The sequence below is a fragment of the Callorhinus ursinus genome, unplaced genomic scaffold (assembly GCF_003265705.2).
Source record: "Callorhinus ursinus isolate GAN/ISIS: 27379988/994484 unplaced genomic scaffold, GSC_fseal_2.0 scaffold45, whole genome shotgun sequence".
Taxonomy (NCBI): Eukaryota; Metazoa; Chordata; class Mammalia; order Carnivora; family Otariidae; genus Callorhinus; species Callorhinus ursinus.
This window is the reverse complement of record NW_027397107.1, coordinates 766,662-782,548: the sequence shown is the minus strand read 5'-3', so window position 1 is coordinate 782,548 and position 15,887 is coordinate 766,662. Positions and strand designations below refer to the sequence as shown.

The following is a 15,887-nucleotide window of genomic DNA, read 5'->3' as shown; positions in this document are numbered from 1 at the left end:
ACCGGGAGGGGACCTTTGGAAGAGAAAATGACAACTGGGACTTCACCCCAGGTCTACAGTGCGCCGCGGTGGGGCGCAAAGACGCAAACTCCCAGGATGGCGAGCCTCCGCGGTGCCATGGGCTTAAACGAACATTGATCTGATTTGGTTTTTACCACCCGAAGGGAAGCAGGGGAGACCGGGGTAGAGGGGCAGGATTTGTGTCCGTGCGTGTACGTGTGTGTGCGTCCGGGGAGGGGGAGGTGGCGCCAAGGTGCAGCCTGCGCGCCGCTCTGCGCCGCGGCGGGCTGCGTGCGTGTCTCTGTCCGCGCTGCTGAAACCGGCTCTTCGAGGGATCGGCGTCACCTGACTCCGCCTGCCCCTCGCCCGCGCGCAGCTCGCCAGTCCCTCAGTTTGCCCGGCGCCGGGGGAGGGTCGGGCGGCATCTCCTGGGCTCCGGGGCGCTGAGGAGCGGAGAAGGGGTTCCGGCGGGGAATGGTACATCTCGCTTCCAGAAGCCGCGGCTCGGCGCCAGGTTCCGGAGTGTAGATATTTGGGGGGAGGGGAGAGCGACCAGAAGCGAGCGAGCGAGCGAGAGCCAGAGAGAGGCAGCGCGCCGCGCGCACGGACAGGGGCTTGCCGGGTGCCGCGCGGAGAAGATGTAAGCGCGTGGGGTCTAGCTGGCCTCCGAGCACCATGCAGAAGGGGATCCGGCTGAACGATGGCCACGTCGCGTCTCTGGGACTGCTGGCGCGCAAGGACGGCACGCGCAAAGGCTACCTGAGCAAGCGGAGTTCGGACAACACAAAATGGCAAACCAAGTGGTTCGCGCTGCTGCAGAACCTGCTCTTCTACTTCGAGAGCGACTCGAGCTCGCGGCCCTCGGGGCTCTACCTGCTGGAGGGCTGCGTCTGCGACCGCGCGCCCTCCCCCAAGCCTGCGCTCTCGGCCAAGGAGCCGCTGGAGAAACAGGTGAGGCCAGCGCCGCGTCTGACCTCCCAGCGCCCCGGCCGCGGCCCTCGGCACCCCGGGCCTTCCGCCGGCCGATGGTGCCCGAACTTTGGTCCCCCCACTGTCGGCTCCTTCGGCGCGAGAGGAGGCTTGGCGCAGGTGGGCGGGTGACCCCGCGGTGGGCAGAGGGGGCAGGGACTGCGGGCTGCGGCTGCCCTTCACCCGGCGAGCTCCGTGGGAGGCGGGGACGCAGGCGCCCAGACGCGGAGGTGCCGAGAGCAACGGGGTGCGGGACGAGATGGGGGTCCAGAAGACCAGACAGAGACTAGGAGTGCGGACCCACCTCCAGCCAAAAATGGTGCTCCCCCCCCACTCCCACCCCGCGACCCCCTCGGCCTCAGACGGCCCCCCGCCCGGGCAGGGCGCAACAGAGGCATCCGAGCGCCGGCCCCCTGCCCCGCCGCCGCCGCTGGGAGTGGAGGAGAGGCTGCTCGCTCTGCCAGGTTGGGGGATGCGAGGCCGCAGGGGTCGGCTGGGTGCCATGGAGCGGCGGTGGTCTCCCAGCGGGCCCGAGGCCCGAGCACCAGACCTAGACGTTCCAGGGACCCCTCTGGCGGGCGGAGGCCAGGGCCCGGGCTGCTGCGGAGGCCGCGGGACAGGCGGGCGCTGCTCTCCTCCCCCGCCCCCTGCACCGCCGCCACCGCCGCAGTCGCGGCCAACTGCGCTGCCCTCGCGTCTCTGGAGCTGCGGGGCTCAGGGCCAGGGGCCAGGGCGGGGTGGGGGTGCGCCTCTGGCGTGGAGGGAGGGAGGAGGGACTGAGAGGGAGAGCAATGTTTAAGATTGGTGCGCTCTCCAGAGGCATCTGGTCAGTCTCCATGCCTCCGGGAAAGGAAAGTCAAAGATAGTGGACCCTAAAATGTCAGGGCTGGAAGGGACCTGAGATCCGTGGCGGGGGGAGGGGACAACCAGCCGGCTATTGCCTGGGAGGAGGACGCTGAGGCCCACAGAGAGATTTCACTTGCCCGGTGTCATGCCCGGTGTCATACCCGGCGGCCGAGGCTTAGGGTTTCCGAAAAGACAACTGAGATCTCAGACGCTGCTGCGTGCAGACTGGCGGTGTTGGAATTGGCTGGACGGGAAGCCGTGCTTGAAGTTGGCCACCTCCTTGTCAAGACGGGTCTGAGCCCAGCTCTGCCTTCCCTACCCTTGTCTGGTGAAGGTTGGGGGATGAGTTGTGGGGACTGGAACATTTGGCGGTGGATCTCTGGGGATGGCAGGACACAGGGCAAGGAGAGGCTCCCAGCCAGCAAAGCAGAGCAAAGAGCAGGCAGCTCCTTTGGCTCAGTGGGGCCTAGAGGACTGACCAGAGAGAGCCAGACCCTGGCTGGGCCAGAAACGCTGCTCTCAGCCCTTGATAACCTGCCCTCACCAGCCTTCCAGAACCTTGCCAACCCTTGCCAGCCCAAGTCCACCTGTACCTCGCAGTGGCCCCCAGCCCCAGCCCCCGCTGGAGCCCACCTCCATCCCTCGGTCCCCAACTCCAGAGCCCAGAGCTGAGCGCCCAGGGAAGGCAGGGAGACAGGGATGGAGGAAGCTGAGTTGCCATGGGGCTCACAGCATCTGTCCTCAGCCCCTCGGAAGCCAGAGCCAGGGCTGAGACTGAATCTCGGTAATGTAACCTCCTGGCTCTCTCTGTGAGCTCAGTGAACACCCTCAACTTCTCTGAGCCTCTGTGTTGTAATCTGCAGAATGGGGATGCTAACGCCTACCCTCCTGAGATTTCCAGAGCACAGTTAGATAATGTATATGGAAGTGTGCTCACAACACATTTGAGCTGGATCTAGAGAAGCTGTAGCTGATCTGAAGTGCCCACCTGGGCATGGGAGAGAGGCCCAACAGAAAATGTTACAGCTGAAAGGAACCTCAGGGAGACCCTACAGCCCATCCTTCCCATTTCACAGACAGACAGACAGACGGAAGACCAGAGAGGGGAAAGATGTTGCCCATTAGCAGAGTAAGTCAGTGGCAGAGCCAGACCGAGAGTTCATCCAGTGTCTAAGAATTCCTGAAAAGGAGATCTTGCATTAATTTCAGATCAGTCTTGGCTCAGGGATCGAACTGCGCTAGATTTTGGAAGGGCCAGGAGTGCAGACCCAGTCGATGCCATGCACACGTGCTCACAGCTGTCTCCCCAGAGCACCGCCGGTCCGGGATGCCCAGATGAGTTCACGAGAGCAGGAGAACAGGATAGGGGTGAGAGGAGCGGGTGATGGTCAGATGCTGCCCAGCTCAGGAGCCGATTTCATTAAAGGCATCTGCTTTGCCTCATGCACTGACATAGACGTTCCTTCCATTCAACTCCAGAGCAAGAGTTTGGCTAACGTGGAAAGGTACATCCGCTTCCTCGGCCTGTGCGTGCCTATGAGAATTTGCAATGTTTCCGTTCTACATCTTAGAGTAGAACTGATCGTCCCAGCAGCTGCCCCATATCTCTGGTGGGGTTGGGTGTCCCCAGCAGCCACGTGGCCCCAGCATGAGAGCCATCCTGTCGCTGGGTCTGTGCTGCATCTGGGCCCACAGGGAAGCCTCCACTCCAGACCTGCTGCGCGTGTGGGGGAGTGCCCTCATTAGGAGGCCTTGGAGGCTGGAGGTTGACTGGACTGGCCCGGATCTGAAGACCTGCTTTGCGCAGGACGTCACGTTGTCCAGGTCCAAGCGGGCACCTTCCCCCCGGAAAGGCCAGGCCCAGGGAAACCCCTCCAACTGCAGGAACGGGGCAGAGACCGAGCACGTAGTAGGTGTGCAGAGAGTGCTTGTGGAGCTGAACTGGGGGCATCATATGTTCATTGCACACTTGACGTGCTGAGGGCTGACAGGGCACCAGCCCCAGACCCTGAGCCCCAGGCACGTCCTCACATGTGCCCTGACGTCCTCCCATCTGCGGGCTTCTGTATGGGTCTGACGACGCCTGGTGCAACCCCCCTCCTGGAGCCCCGAGCTGGGATCCAAAACCTCGCGAAGGCAGACTGGCCCAGCCCCACTCCCGTGCGCTGTGGCCGCTGCAGGGCACCCGGGGGCTGCTCACTCCGAGCTGCCTTCCTCCCCTCCCAGCCCTGCAGCCCACACGCGGAAGGCCCAGGTGCCTCGGACTTAGGATTTGGGCTCAGCTTCCCTACAGGGGGACCCTGGGTATGCCTGGCCCTGCTTTGGCATGGAGTGCCCTAGACAGGCTTCTCCCACCCTTGTTCTGAGCCCCCTAAACTAAAGCCTCCAGTCTCAGCCTCTCAGTGGAGAACCTGACCAGAGCAGCCCCGGCACCCTCCTCACCCTACACCCCCAGGTCAAGTTGTGGACCCCAGGCTCTCCCTGGTTCACTGGGAACAGAATCCCTTCCACCAAAACCTCAGCACTGACGTGGGCAGAGGCTCCAGAGGCTGGGGACCCGTGGTGCCGATTGTCCCCCCAGTGGGTGCCATTCCCTGGAGATCAGAGGAAACCCACTCCTGGTCCTCATTCACAGGACATCTTCGTGGTTGGCCTGGTGCGTTCAGGTCAGCAGCGGCCCAAAGGCTCTGCCTGTGCCCCGCTTACAGAGCAGGAAACCGTCTCCGGTGCCGCCCCGCCAGGCAGTGGCTAAAATGAGACTCCTTCTCCGGCTCTCTCCCTCTGCAGCTACCCTGTCTTCATCACAAAGCACGCCCTCCCGTCGCTCTAGCACATTCCACCCCTCAGCCAATCAGAAAAACGCAAACCTGAACGGAGGGGGATAAGGTTGTCCTGAAGCAACACCCCTCAGATTGGGAGCTCAGGGACCTGGACTGCAGATGCTTGTGCTTCCAGCGAGGTCCCGCCTTCCAGACGCAGCCCCTGCAGCCCTGAGGCCCTGGGATTAACCGTTCCATCCCCCAAACTTCTCTAGAGCTGAGATGAGGTTGAAGAGGCTCAGTAATTATACCTTAATTGGGACGAGGAAATACCAGGTCACCACCCATCTGCTTGGTGACAGTGCCATGAGGGTGGCTCCAGACTGGCAGAGGCAAGGCCACGCTGAGCTCTCACTGCCTTTATTTGTGCAGTAAATGTCGGGCTCTAGGGCCAGACCCCTGCTAGGTCCTGTGGCTACGGAGAAAAAGAAATCGTGTGTCTCTGTGTCTTCGGAAAGCTCCCAGGGGATGGGTGTAGAGCCCTCTGCAGGTGCGCCCCAGGAACTGTGGCCAGGCGCTGGGAATTCTCCCTCCCCGCCCCTGCCTGGGCTCCCCAGCTCAAGGCGCCCCGCATGGCTTGCGGAACACCCTCACGGTGTCCCACCTCCCGCACCCCAGTGCCCCACCGCACAGCCCCCGCCAGAGGGGCCTTCCCCGGGCGGGCGCACATCCGATCACCACACCAAGCCTCTGAAAACACCTGTGGCTCCCACTGCCTTCAGGGAGAAATGCGACCTGTCCCGGAGGACCCATGGGACCCAGCGTCTCCCCTTCCGCGAGCCCTGCCCCACCTTCCCCATCCTGCTGCTTCTTTCCTACCTCAGAGCCTTAGCACTGCTCCCTCCTCCTGGAAGGACCTCCCACCCTATGCATGTCAGTGACCATGTCCTCCCCGAGGTCCTAGCCTCAGCCTCCCTCCCTCGGAGCCCGGGCGTTTCCTTCATCCCCAGCGTGGCCAGTCTGTGATGACCACGAATCTCCAGGTGCAGGAGAGAGGGGGCCAGCTGAGGTGGAGACTGATGGGGTGGCTGCAGCGCATAGTCAGTGAGAGTTGTAGAGCCCTGACTGGGTGAAGGAATGGGGTCTTTGCAATAGAGACACTCAGGTATCACCGGCAGGACCCGCCATCCGGGCTAGACGGGATGGAACCTGACATCACTAGACCAATAAACACTGAAGAACAAAAAAATGCAGTGTGCTGAGCACCTACTACGTGCTGAGCACCTACTATGTGCCGGGCACCTACTATGTGAGCACTTCCCTTAGTCCTCCCAGCAGCCCTGGGAGCTTGTCACTGCTCACCCATTGTCGAGACAACAACAGTGAGGCTCAGAGCCGTCAGGTAACTTGCTCAAGGTTACAGAGCGTGTGAGCAGCAAAGCAGGCAGGTGACTCCAGAGCCTGAGCCCCTCCTCCACCAACCGCGTGGGGCAGTTTGCGTTTACCGTCGCCTGCCAAGAAAAACAGAGAAGTAACAGCAACTGAAAATCTGTCACTGTCGCTTCGGTGACTTGTGTGAAGGAGCTTTTGTTTCTCCTTGGGTGGGAGCCTTGCAACTCCGATCCCATGAGTGTCGAGGGAAAACCTACCAATACAGGCATCCACACCCCACGGTCCAGTTTCCCCAGAATCCGTGGGAACCTGGAGCCGGCGCCCATGTGCACGCAGCCAAGAACAGGACTCAGCCCCCTGATATATATGCAGGAGCATTGGTGATGCGTGGACCTGAGCAGTCCCGGAGCGCTGCCGATGCCCAGACGCCTCCCTGAGGGCACCTGTCGTGCCCTTGGGCCACCCCCACTGCGCACCACCTCCCAGAGAGGAGCTCGCATCCCTTCAGATGTGAAGCCCACTCACTGCGGAGTGGGTTACCCACCTCTAGCAGCGAGGGTTTCAGGCCATGCAGACGGGCTTTGGACCCTGGCCCCCTCTTAGCTTGGGAAGGTCATCAAGCTCCCTTAGTTGGCCCATCTGTGAGGTAGACAGCATAACAGAGCCTCCCCTGCATCCCTGCTCTGAGTGTTGCGAAGCCCTAGCCCCACACAGCAGGTGTCATCGATGAACAGAGGCTGTCATGGCTCCAGCTTTCACCTTTGTGACCAGACTCCTGCTCAGCGGAGCAGTGGCCCGGGTCACGGGGGTCTCTGGCAGGTTTGAAGATAGTCAACACCAGGCTGTGATCCTGGACGTTAGGACGGGGTGGTAACTCTTCCGTCAAAGCAAGCATGCCCCTGGAGGGGCCTTGCTCGACCCCGGTGGCCACACCAGCAGCCAGGCCTGTCCGTTCCGCCTCCTAAATCTCTCCGGCCCACCCACTTGCGTCCCTCTCCCCCTGCAGCTGCAGTCCAGGCGGCGGCACCTCTCACCTGGACTTGGGAGTGTGGCCTCCTCAAGGTGCACTCGTCAGGACTGGCTGCGTTGAGCTGCAGTAACAGCCAGGATCTGCGTTAACACAGCGAGCATGTGACGTCCTGTGCTGGTGGGCACGGTGACCCCTGGGGAGGCCGGCTGATGGAGATTCGTCCTGACACCTGCCTCCACAGTCACCCCAGCCAAGGGGAGGGAGTGTAGCGGAGCTCCCCGCGGGCTCTGAAGCTCCTCCCAGAAGGGACCCACTCTGGCCACAGTTCAGTGGACAGGGCAAGTCGCATGGCTTCCGTCCAGAGGCAGCGGGCGAGTGCCAGCCCTCCCGTGCCCCCACTGCAGCGTCCTGGGGGCCCCCACTGTCTCCCTGCATCCGCTGTGTCTGCAGCGAGATCTGGGTCTCCAGAAGGCAGCCCTGTCCGCGACGCCCAGCTGACCACACACACAGAGCAGCGGGGGATGGAGGCCGGGCTCCGGCGCAGTGGCCGTAATGGCAGAGGCAGAACGTGCGTGGAGCTGTGTGTGCTCGCTCCGGGAGGGGCAGGTCCGAGCCAGGCCTCCCCGCTTCCTTGCGCTCCGTGACTCTGTCATCCCTGGCCAGGCGTCAGCGCGAGCACCTGGGCCACCGGGTTTCCCCCAAAGTGACGAGGAGGAGAATCCCAGCAAGGAGACAGCCCGGCAGGGAAACAGACCGTGAGAGCACAGGGCAGTCAGCGCGGCTGCTGAGGAAAGCCCAGGGTCCGAGTTCCACCAAGAGGGACAGGGCTCGGGGGCTGCAGGGGCCCCGAAGCCAAGCTGCTCCCCGGGTTCGTGACAGAAGCTGAAGGGCACCCCTGGGCAGACTGGCACTCGTTCCCGCATTCAGCCAACATCCCGAGCGGTGGGGCCAGATTGAAAGATGTTCATGCGGGAACAGCCACGCGTGACCTCTGTGGCCGTGGCTCTGCGGGCTGGAGGAGCTAACTTGAGACAGAGACCCTTCAGCGGCAGAGGCGTGGAGGCTGCCCTGACATGGGCCACGGGCCACGGGCTGAGCACTGCCGACTTCATGGCTGAGTCCCAGAGGAGGGCCTGGCCCTGCAGCCACTCATCCCCGTTCCGGGGGGTGGCAGGCAGCGAGTATAAGTGAGCGAGTGGTAAGGTGTCCCCGGCAGCAGGCCTCGGTCCCGGCAGGGTGGCGGGCCACAGTGACCCCGTGGCTCAGGCCCCCCAGGGGGCGACAGCTGGACAGGGGCCTGCGACAGGCACTCGGCTTGGGAATAAAGCAGAGCCCAGTGCAGGAACCAGGCTCTGGGAAGATTCCAGCTTGAGAACCCAGAGGCAGAGCCTGGGTGCAATGAGGCCCCTCAGAGCAGGGGAGGACTGTGAAGTGGGGTCCAGACCCTGTGTGGAGCCATATCCGACGAGGTGGGGCCTTAGGCGTGCCCAGCTGGGCCAGGCCTAGGATTGCTGTGGGAGCAGCCCGGGGGCCGGTGGACGCCGGTACTTCCGCGGAGCTGGCCCTGCTCGTGAAGTGCCATTCCGCACCAGACACCAGGGCTGGAGGAGAGTCAGTGTGTGAGGAGCATGCCCCGTGCTGCTGGGGCATTGAGAGAGGGCAGAGGATGAGACAGGTGGGCTGGGACCTCTCCCTGCAGGGACCGAGGGTGGCTTCCCCGGGGAGCCTGACTGTGGGAGGTGTAAAGGGGACCTGCGGGGGAGCTTGGACCACGGCCCTTAGTGAGGTGGTGAGAGGTGGAATGCAGGCCAGGCTGTGTCCACGCACACAGGAGCACACGTGTACATGCACACGCACATGCACACACAGACACGCACACACACTCAGCTGAAGCCCCAGCAGGTTCTCCAGCACAGACCCCCCTGGACTGGGACACCAGGCAGCCTCGGGCAGGGAGGGCTGGCCGAGGCCCAGGGTCCCGAAGGAGGACCAGAAGGGAGGACCCAGTGGGGGCCGAGGGCTCCAGAAGACCAAGGATGGTACCTCTGCCGCTCAGCTAGAGGAGGCAGGGAACAGAGGCCCAGACGGTGGGTCTGGTTCTGGCGGAGCAGGATGAATCGGAGCAGGGGAGAGCAGCGGCTGGAGGGGGCAGCTTAGTGGTCCAGGTGGGAGGACATGAAGCCTTGAAGCAGGGCATGGCATGGGGCTGGGGGTGGCACGGATTCCGACGTCCAGAGCAGGACACTGGCGGGCCAGTCGAATATTGGGAATGAGAGGGGGATGGGAGCTGGAGCCGTCCCTGGATGCCGGCCGTTGCACAGTAACCCCCGACCTTAGCGCAGCCACGACCCCTCGGGTCACGAGCCTCCAGGCCTCTTGAGTGCGCTCATGTACCTGGGTTTTGGGGGCAGGGGTGTGCATTTTTTACTTTGAAACAGCAGTGGTGGACTCTCTCCCAGGTGTGGGCTAGGAGTCTGAAGTCCTGGGAAGGACTTCTCCTGGCCTCTTCCAGCGTCTGACGGTTTCCGGCGGTCCCTGGAGGCCCGTGACCTCCGCCCACCTCTTCTCTTGGCTTTGTCCCTGTGTGTCTGCGCCCCAATGTCCCTCTTTTCATCAGGGCCTCTCTTTCCTAACCCAGCACAGCTCATCTTAACTCGAGTACATCTGCCAAACCCCTATTTTCAAATAAGGTCATAGTCACAGCTTCTGGTGGATTTGGGGGCCGCCCTTTGTACATGTGTGTGAATGCACATGCGTGTGTGTTTCCCGGTAATTTGCCCCCAGTGGGTTGATTAGTCCCATCACTCAGACTTGCAGAGGATTCAATTTGTTCAAAATCCATTATTGAGCACTTTTATGAGCCATGAGCTCTCACATTGTCTGTTTTAAAAAACCCTGTGAGGCGGGCGATACCCTCCCCACCTTGTGAAGAGAGAACAGATCCACAGCGCAGAAAAAGTCCCAGGAAAATTCCTTCATTGCAGGAATGCGCAGACCCTTGACAATGAGAGCAAGTGGGCCTCTGGGTCTCCCTGAAGAGTCCTAGACATCGATCATGAGAAGCCAGGGCCCCCCACCTCCAGCCGGCCCCACTGCCCAAGCCTGAGAAGCAAAGTCAGTGTCACCTGCTTTGTGGCTTTGCTGTTATCACTTAATAAGCCAGGCTCCTGTACCGTGGTGACGAATGTGTCCGGTCGCCCATCCAGCAGATGAAGGCTGCTCCGTGCCCAGGCCAGGGCACAGTGCCAAGCTCCAGGGGTATTTCTTGGTCAGAAATCATTCAGTGGAAAGGAGGGAGCTCATTCAGAGCAGCTTAAGCCAAAGGGAGGACTCCCTTGGAATAGTGGCAGTGGTAATTAAGGAATGATGCAGAGAACGTGGGCCCGGCCTCCACAGCTTGGACCAGGAACCTGCTCTCTGCCGGTGCCCCAGGTTAGACGGTACCCCGTCCCCGCCTCTCTCTAGGACTCTTCTGCTTCCCTCTCTTTTTTCTTGCTCTTAGCCTTCACCACACACAGCTCATCAGTCCTTCCTGTCCATGTCACTGCTCCAAACACCTGGGGACCCGGGGAGTGACCCCAAGGGCACATGCCCCCGCTGCTCCGGGGCTGGTCTCCGGGAGCAGTGGCTTCTGCTGCACACACCGCTCCCCTCGGGGGCCCCCAGCACTGGGTGAGCATCAGAACCCGCTGGGGGGGGGCTCTTAAAAATCCCGGTGTCCAAAACCCATGCCCCTGCCCCATCCCTCCGCCCCCGCGTTCTGCTCTCACAGGTCCGAGGAGGGGCCCGAGCTCCTGCGGCCCACCCTCTGCGCTCCTGGGAAAGACCGTTAAAAAGTCATCACAGTGCAGGCTGATCGTGGCTTTGCTGGGGGAGGAAAGGGGCCGTGAGAACGCATGGCCGCGTGCCTGGCAGAGCAGAGGGAGGGGGAAAGCGGTAAGCTAAGCTCTGGCTAGAGGGGTGCCCGGCCTTCCTGGAGGCCCTCCGTGTTTGTCGCTGAGCCATGAGGGGGCCAGTGTCCGGTTACGTGGGGGCCGAAGACACACGGGTTGGAGTCATGAATGAGAAATCATTCAGACAGAGAGTGAAAGTGGGAGGAATGTTATTTTCCATGATGGATACACTTGTGTGTGTCTTGCTCAAGGTGGGCGTTACGGTCACTGCCATGTCCCAGTGAGAGACAGCAGGCTGCCCGGTGTCCCTGAGCTCTGAGAGCATCCCCAGCCTCAACCCCTTCGTCTGTGGGGTGGCCCGCCTTCCCGGCTTGCTCGGGACTCTCTTGGTCTTAGCACAGGAAGTCTGTGCCTGCAGAAGCCCCTGGGTCGTGGGCAGAGTGGGACGGCCGGTCCCCCAGTGTGGGTGTCTGCGGGGGCACCGCGCCCCTGCCAGTCAGGTGAGCAAGGCACAAGGCAAGGGGGCAGGCTAAGCAGGCAGGGGGCTTCAAGCCACCTCCTGAACTTCCAGAGGCTCGAGTCTGTCGAGCCACCCTCGATGTTGGAAGGTTGTGATCCAGGCGCTGAGGACTTTGGAAACTGAGGTGCGTGGGCAGGAGGGGAAATCGATCCAGCCCCCGATGGCCATCAGGCGGCTGGAGCTGGTTAGCGGCCAGGTCAGCCAGGAGGAGAGGAGGGCATCTTGGGGGCAGGCATGAGCTGGAACCCAGGCTCTCAGCCCCAGTGAGACCACAGATGTGTCTCTAGAATATTCCTCCAGCCAAGGTAAGGAAGGACCCCCGTGTGCTTCTGGTCCTGGCACAAACCCAGGTGTGGTGTGTGGTCCTGCCTGTGGACTTGGCACTCACCGGTCTCGTTTCTGGATCCATCCCCCGCAACCTGCTAAGGTTCAGGTGAAGGTCTAGACCCAGGAGCGGTTATCGGCTTCGACTGCCCCTCAGAGTCCCCGGGAGACGCGCGGGCCGTACCCAGACTAATGACATAAGAATGCAGGGTACGGCTGTGGGGGAGACCCATGGGGCGAGGGATGCAGCAACCAGCTGGACCTGCCAAGGCCCTGGGAGAAAGCCGGATCTGTGGGAGCGGCCTGGCCCGGACGCTGAGCGTGCTCCCGGATCCGTCGTGGGACTCCTGAGGGAGCCCTGACTTCAGATAGAGGGACGCACTGGTCTGTGCTGGATATCCGCGGAGGCCCCAGGCGAGTTCCGGGCCCTTCGCTCGGCTCCGGCGAGGCTCCAGGGGTCGTTCAGTGAGCCTTGCCCCTGCAGCAAAGTCGGGTGGGGTGCACCGGTGCGTCCTGCGGGTGCTGCACTCCTGGGTCATTCCGGCAGCTCTCAGGAGGCCTGTCAGGACTCTGGGCGGAAACGGACTTCCGGAGGAGGCCCCAGATTTGTTTCTGAGTTTATCCTGCCTCGTTGATGTATCCTATATGATGAGTCCCCGTCCCACCCAGGACCCCGGGGGGTGGCGGCAGGGGTGGCTCTGTGTCACCCCGGAGAGTTCTGGGGGGTCCCCACGGTGGGTTCCGGAACAGAGTTGCTGTTCTGCCGAGGGAGTCGTCCCGCGTGACCACGTGGTCTTGTCCTCGTGGCAGGTGCGACTCAGGCCGCGTCCTGTGGCCATGCTGAGGCCCACGCGTTGTTCCGATCCTGCGGACCCCAAGAAGCTTCGAGCGAGTCCTGCTTGGTCGGGCATCGTTCCGGGCGCGCCCGAGATGTGGTCCTGCTGTTGTCACATGACCCCAGGTCGTCCGCTGTCCAGTCTGCCGCTCTGCCTGGGCCCATCGCTTGCCTCTGCCCAGCCTGGTCACTCTGGGGAGGCCCTGGGGTGGCTCAGCTTCCAGGGGGACCTGGGGTCTGTCCGAGCTCTGATCCAGCACCATCTGAGGCTGTGGGACCATCCCAAGAACTCTGGTGGTACCCAGAGTCACTGTTCCTCCCTAGAAAAGACTGATACTGAGAGTTTATCCAGAACGCCAGAAATACTCCAACTCCCCTCTAGACCACCAGCCACAGGCAGTTCCCAGGCAGGTGCTGGGGATGGGACATTCTGGTGGTCGGTGGCTGTCAGAGGGCTCCAGTGAGCTGGGCTGGGCCCACCGACGCCCGGGAGCCTGGGACCCGGAACCAAAGCAAGCCAGCGGCCCCTCCTCCCTCCCTCAGTCTGTGCCCTAATCGCAGACCATCATCCTGCTCCAAGATCCAGGAAACCTGTCCCGCACGTGCCCAAACCAGCCAGAAGGGAACTGAGGGAGGGGAGAGCACATGTCAGGTGCAGAGCACATGTGTCCAGGCTTCTGGGGCAGGAGGAGAGAGACGGGGAGCTCCTGACCTGGATGTCACCAGCCCGACCGGAGGAGCAGACCGAGAAGGGGAGACCTGTGGGGCCGCCCCTGGAGCCTGTGCTGCGACCCCAGCCAGTGGACTCAGCTACCCTGCAGAAGGAGCTGAGCGGCGTGGGAGAGGGGCCTGGGGAGGGGTGGAGACCAGAGAGGCAGGGCCAGACCCAGGGAGAAAGGGGCAGACAGGTGCACAGATGGGCGGGCAAGTACAGGCCGAGAGATGGGGAGGTGATGTCTTCCCGGCCCCAAGGACGAGGAGGTGATTCCTGCTAGAACACGCCGGCCGGAGACAGCCCTGCTCCCCGCCTCAGAGGAACCAGGCGGGCATGGGGCCCTGGGGCCGGCCCCGAGCAGAGCCCCAGCCTCAAGCATCTGTGGACCAGCGCCCCTCTGCCTGCATCTCTCCCGTGTGCACACAGTGCGTGTGTGTGCGTGTGTCTGTGTCCACAACCCGGCCTGGGGAGCAACCAGCAGAGGGTGGGAGGAGAGTCCTGAGCATCCCTTGGGGAGGGTCCGCCCTGATCCTTGATGTGCTCCACCAGTCACCCACCACATGGGCAGTTCTGACCCTCAGTAACTCTGACGTTGCCCCGAACTTCTGAAATGGATCAGAGCCTGGACAGTAATCCCATTTTCACTGCAAGCCCACAGAGCACCCACCAGCCAGGAAGGCACCTCTGTTTTGAGTTAGGCTCAGTTTTATGCCAATATCATACTGTTTTGATTACTATAGCTTTCTTTGTAATATAGTTTGAAACCAGGGAGCTGGATGCCTCCAGCTTTGTTCTTCTTTCTCAAGATTGCTTTGGCTATTTGTGATTTTTTTTGTGGTTCCATGCAAATTTTAGGATTGTTTCCTTTCTGTGAAAAATGCCATTGAGATTTTGAGAGGAATTGCATTGAATCTATAGATTGCTTTGGGTAGTACGGTCATTTTAACCATATTAAATCTTCCTATCCGTGACCATGGAATTTTTCCATTTCTTTGTTTCCTCTTCAATTCCTTTCATCAGTGTTTTATAGTCTTTCACCTCTTGAGTTGTTTATTCCTAGGTATTTTAATCTTTTTGATGCCGTTGTAAATGGGATTGAGTCCTTGATTTCTCGTTCTGCTTCTTCATTATTGGGGATGGCATTGTTTCCATTCTACATCTTAGAGTAGAACTGATCGCCCCATATCTCTGGTGGGGTTGGGTGTCCCCAGCAGCCACGCGGCCCCAGCATGAGAGCCATCCTGTCGCTGGGTCTGCGCTGCATCTGGACCCACAGGAAGCCTCCACTCCAGACCTGCTGCGCGTGTGGGGGAGTGCCCTCGTTAGGAGGCCTTGGAGGCTGGCAGGTTGACTGGACTGGCCCGGATCTGAAGACCTGCTTTGCGCAGGACGTCACGTTGTCCAGGTCCGAGCGGGCACCTTCCCCCCGGAAAGGCCAGGCCCAGGGAAACCCCTCCAACTGCAGGAACGGGGCAGGGACCGAGCACATAGTAGGTGTGCAGAGAGTGCTTGTGGAGCTGAACTGGGGGCATCGTATGTTCAAAATCATTGATTTTGTATCCTGCAACTTTACTGAATTCCTGTATCCATTCTAGCAGTTTCTGGGCGGAGTCTTTTGGGCTTTCCATGTATAGTAGCAGGTCATTTGCAGCTAGTGAAGGTTTTACCTCTTTCTTACTGATTTGGATGCCTTTTATTCCTTTTTCTTGTCAGGTTGCTGTGGCGAGGACTTTTAGCACTGTGTTGAATAAAGGTGGTGGCAGTGGACATCCTTGCCTTGTCCCTGATCTCAGGGGAAGGCTCTGTTTTTCACCGTTATGTGTGATGTTGGCTGTGGGTCTTTCGTATATGGCCTTCATTATGTGGAGGTATGTTCCCTCTAACCCTCCTTTGTTAAGAGTTTTATCATAAATGGATGTTGAACTTTGTCAGGTGCTTTTCTGCAGCTATTGAGATGATCATATGGTTTTTATCCTTCATTTTGTTAATGTGGTGTGTCCCGTTGATTGATTTGTGGGTTTGAACCATCCTTGCAGCCCTGGAATAAATCCCAGCCGATCATGGTATGATCCTTTTAATGTGTTGATTCAGTTCGCTAATATTTTGTTGAGGATTTTTGTATGTGTGTTCATCAGGGATATTGGCCTATAATTTTCTCTTTTTGTGTGTGGTGTCCTTGTTTGTTTTTGGCATCAGGGTAATGCTGGCCTGGGAAAATGAGTTTGGAAGCATTCATACCTCTTCAATTTTTTGGTAAGAGTTTGAGGATAGGTATTAAATCTTTTTTGACTGTTTGGTAGCATTCACCAGTGAAGCTGTCTTGTCCTGGACATTTGTGTGTTGGGAGATTTTCGATTACTGATTCAATCTTCTTCCTATAACTGGCCCATTCAGATTTTCTACTTCTTCATGATTCAGTCTTGGAAGACTATATGTTTCTAGGAATTTATCCAGTTTTTCTAAGTTTTTTGGTGTATAATTGTTCATAGTAGTCTCTTATGATCCCTTTTATTTCTTTGGTATCAGTGGTAACTTCTCCTCTTTCATTCCTGATTTTATTTATTTGAGCCTCTCTTTTCTTACTGAGTCTAGTTAATGGTTTATCAATTTTATCTTTTCAAAAAACCATTTTCATTGATTTTTTTCTGTTGTCTTTTTAGACTC

At 59.9% G+C, this 15,887-nt stretch overlaps 1 protein-coding gene across 2 annotated transcripts in view; it reads left to right on the top strand.

Moving 5' to 3' along the window:
• The first annotated feature begins 318 nt into the window (after positions 1-318).
• Positions 319-15,887, top strand: part of RASGRF1 (Ras protein specific guanine nucleotide releasing factor 1) — a 96,428-nt gene continuing 80,859 nt past the window's right edge. For both annotated transcript variants that reach the window (XM_025893292.2, XM_073882139.1), the window contains exon 1: positions 319-951. In XM_025893292.2, coding sequence (XP_025749077.1) covers positions 676-951 — 276 coding nt within the window. In that variant the 5' untranslated portion in view covers positions 319-675. The remainder of the gene's footprint in view (positions 952-15,887) is intronic.